This window comes from Camelina sativa, chromosome 12 (genome assembly GCF_000633955.1).
Source record: "Camelina sativa cultivar DH55 chromosome 12, Cs, whole genome shotgun sequence".
Taxonomy (NCBI): domain Eukaryota; kingdom Viridiplantae; phylum Streptophyta; class Magnoliopsida; order Brassicales; family Brassicaceae; genus Camelina; species Camelina sativa.
Window position 1 is genome coordinate 13,612,207 of NC_025696.1, and position 3,182 is coordinate 13,615,388.

General features: G+C 32.8%; 1 protein-coding gene across 1 annotated transcript; it reads right to left on the bottom strand.

The window, feature by feature from the left end:
* On the bottom strand, positions 249–1,472 carry LOC109127940. The gene is made up of 3 exons (XM_019233554.1): positions 1,310–1,472; positions 713–869; positions 249–633 (listed from the first exon to the last, which is right to left on the bottom strand). The coding sequence occupies exons 1-3, from the start codon at positions 1,470–1,472 to the stop codon at positions 249–251; spliced, it is 705 nt and encodes a 234-aa protein (XP_019089099.1).

Genomic DNA, 3,182 nt, shown 5'->3' on the forward strand with positions numbered 1-3,182 from the left:
TATAATTAGCATCCCTCAAAGATGACTGATTTAGCTTGAGAAAAGTTAACATGTTAGTCTATATAGTCGTATAAGCATTTACTAAGAATTGCTGGAACAATCTTTTGGACATTAACAGACTATGTGATTCATTATTCCTCTTTTGTATACGGAATGCAAACCATTGGTGCATACTGATGCACTTCCTCTCTTTCTCTGGATATCAATTTTTTTGATTTTTTTTTGCAACCACCAGGTCCTTTTAGTATTCATGGTCTATAACCATCATCACCCTTAGGAAACAACAAAGGATATTGTAGAGCAAGATAGGCTGAATGTATTTCACTTATTCTTTGTAATTCTCCTGATTCTTCAATCACAATGTCCCGAGTAGGCATTGCAATATGGAAGTCTCCTGGAATTAATGCAGTAACCTCTGATGAAGTCAATACATCATAGTTTTGTCCGTCTTTTTGACGATCACTAACAATTCTCATGTGAAAACTTTCTTCAGGATTAGTATCTAGCCGCTCTTTAGCTGATCTAAAGTTTTCAACATAAGGGTTCACAGCATCTAGCATCTTGATTATAGCAGCAATCACTTCATGTCTTAACTTCTGTTTCTTTTTATATTTTCCTGAATTTTTTGCTTTACTGAAAAAAGAAAACAATCAGTCAACTATTATATTTTATAATAGTTTAGATGTTTACTAGACATCAGTGTTTAACATACCTCAGAATGCCAGCTCTGTTTTCAACCTCATTCTCTGTATCTACAATATACAATTGTGAAAACTTTGGAAAATCACCGTCTGTAGGCTTCAAACTACCAAGTAGATGATAGTTCTCTCCTTGTATTTGGAACATATTAGGACCACGACCTTTCACAACTGAGTTTTCGCAACACCCACCAAGTGAGGTGAATGAAAAAATTATGTTGTATGCTCTGATATTTTCTCTGAAATGTCTACTCAATTCGTCATCATTTGTTAACAAAGCAAATAACAACTCAGGCTGATTATGTAGAAATGGAAGAACAGATCCTTGCAAACAACATTGTGTGAAAATAGGATTTTTATCCCTCTTTTGCCTATTAATCCGCTCCCATACCACATAGTAGCTCCACAATATGAACATGTAAAATCAGGGTCGCCATGGTCAATATACTCTATATATAGTATAAAAAATTTGTTAATATTAGATAAAACCAACAACTTCGGCATCTGGAAAATTATAAGAACACATAAACAGATGATATCTACCTGACCCTTTTTTGTAGCTTTAGGTGTAGGAGTCTTTTTTGACTTGGATCCAAATACTTTTATCAAACTTTCATCTAATATGTCCAAAATCTGATATCCGTTGATAACATGTGCAGGAACATCTTCAACCCCATTTTTGCCTTCTGAGTCTACTGAATCACCATCGTCCGAACTGCTACTGCATTGGTATGTTTGTTGCTCTTTATCTCCATAAGCATCTTTATTTTCCATTTTCAAATGAAGTTTGTATTAAAAATAAACTTGCAACCACGTAAAATCAATATTTATGTAAATCACATATGACTTCTTACTCGTGTTCATTCCTCTTTGTATTTGTTGGTTGTGGATGCATTCATCTCCTTCTGTGAATGTTGCAGTTCGAATCGGAAGAGCATTTGGTTTCTTTTGCCTAGCAAGGAATTTTGCAAGACGGAACTGTGTTTTTTGGTCTAGTAAGTAATACTCCTTTTGATGCTATAACAGAGACAAATTAGTTAATTATTACAGTAAAGATGATTACCTACTAAGTGAGCAGTCATTATAAACTTTCAAATCACTACTGTTGATAATAATTATATGTAGTACCTTGTTTGCTATTTACTGATGGAGGACTAAGTTGTTTAAATATCCTGCTGGTTTGTGTTTCTTTGTTAGGTGGAGTATCTTCAGCAATTTGTGAATGGTTGGGCAAGGTAATATCATGAGAAAGGTTCGGCAGCAATGATGTGATCCCAGAATCTTCAATCGTTCCTGAATACGTTTAACAATTTGGTTTAGCTATTAGACGATAGCTTTTATATTCAGGGTTCTTTATGAACTAACACGAACCTTGTTTAGTCATTGCAGATTCAAGCTTCCCATCTTTGATACTTTGGTGTGTAGCTTTCCGTTTTGTTGCTGCCGCATGTTTGTCACGGTTGGGACCGCCAAACAGGTTTTTAATATCTGCCAACACTGGTCTTGATTTAGATGTAGTCCTAGTAGAAGATCCTATTAAAATAAATAGTTTTAGATAACATGTTTATATAATTTCTAAGTATCTTTAAACATATCTACTATGGTCATACCAGATTGGAAGCTAAGCACATGTAGGAGATTTGGGTGAAGCTGAGAAACTTTGTTTGCATCATCAGGTTTGTGATTCAAACCGTTGAAAATTCTTTTGAAAACTGCTTCAAGTTGAATGATTGCACCTTGATTACTGACTGTATTAGGATTGAGGTTTTCATCATTGAACTTTGACTTGAGCCTTTTTGTAAAACTGCTTTGTGTGTTCTTTTGAGATCTGCATTGGAGTTCATTTTTTCTCTTCTTCATGTTCACAATTTAAAAATGAATTTTTCCACAATGGTATACTTATTATATGAACTTTAGTTTTTTAAAACCTTAAAATCTGAAGAATTAGTTATGGCATATCAATTTAGTTGTTTAGAAAGCATCTTAATTTCTGAATTGATTTATTCCCATAATTAGTTAAACAAACATAATTTCCTTTTTTCCGCCTTAATATTCTGTGATCATTGCTAATATTGTTTTACTCGTAATCTTCAGAATTAGTTATGGCATATTAAATTAGTTGGTTAGAAAGCATCTTAATATCTGAATTGATTTATTCTCATAATTAGTTAAACAGACATAAATTCCTCTTTTAAGCCTTATTATCTGTGATCATTGCTAATGTTGTTTTACTCGTAATCTACTCGGTTAGGGAACAAATTTTCTGTGATTTTCTTTGATCATCTTATTTAAAACAATTTTCTTTCGACACTTCCTAAGTAATTTTTAACAAACTTTAATTATTGTTTGTTCTATGTGTTTAGTTAGGAATTTTTATTTTCTTTATGTTCTGTGGTTTTTATTTAATTATGCTTACGTATTTTAAATTATTCTACTAAACTTGTTCCTCTATGTAGGATTATCAGTTCTTCGCAAAGGTCTTGG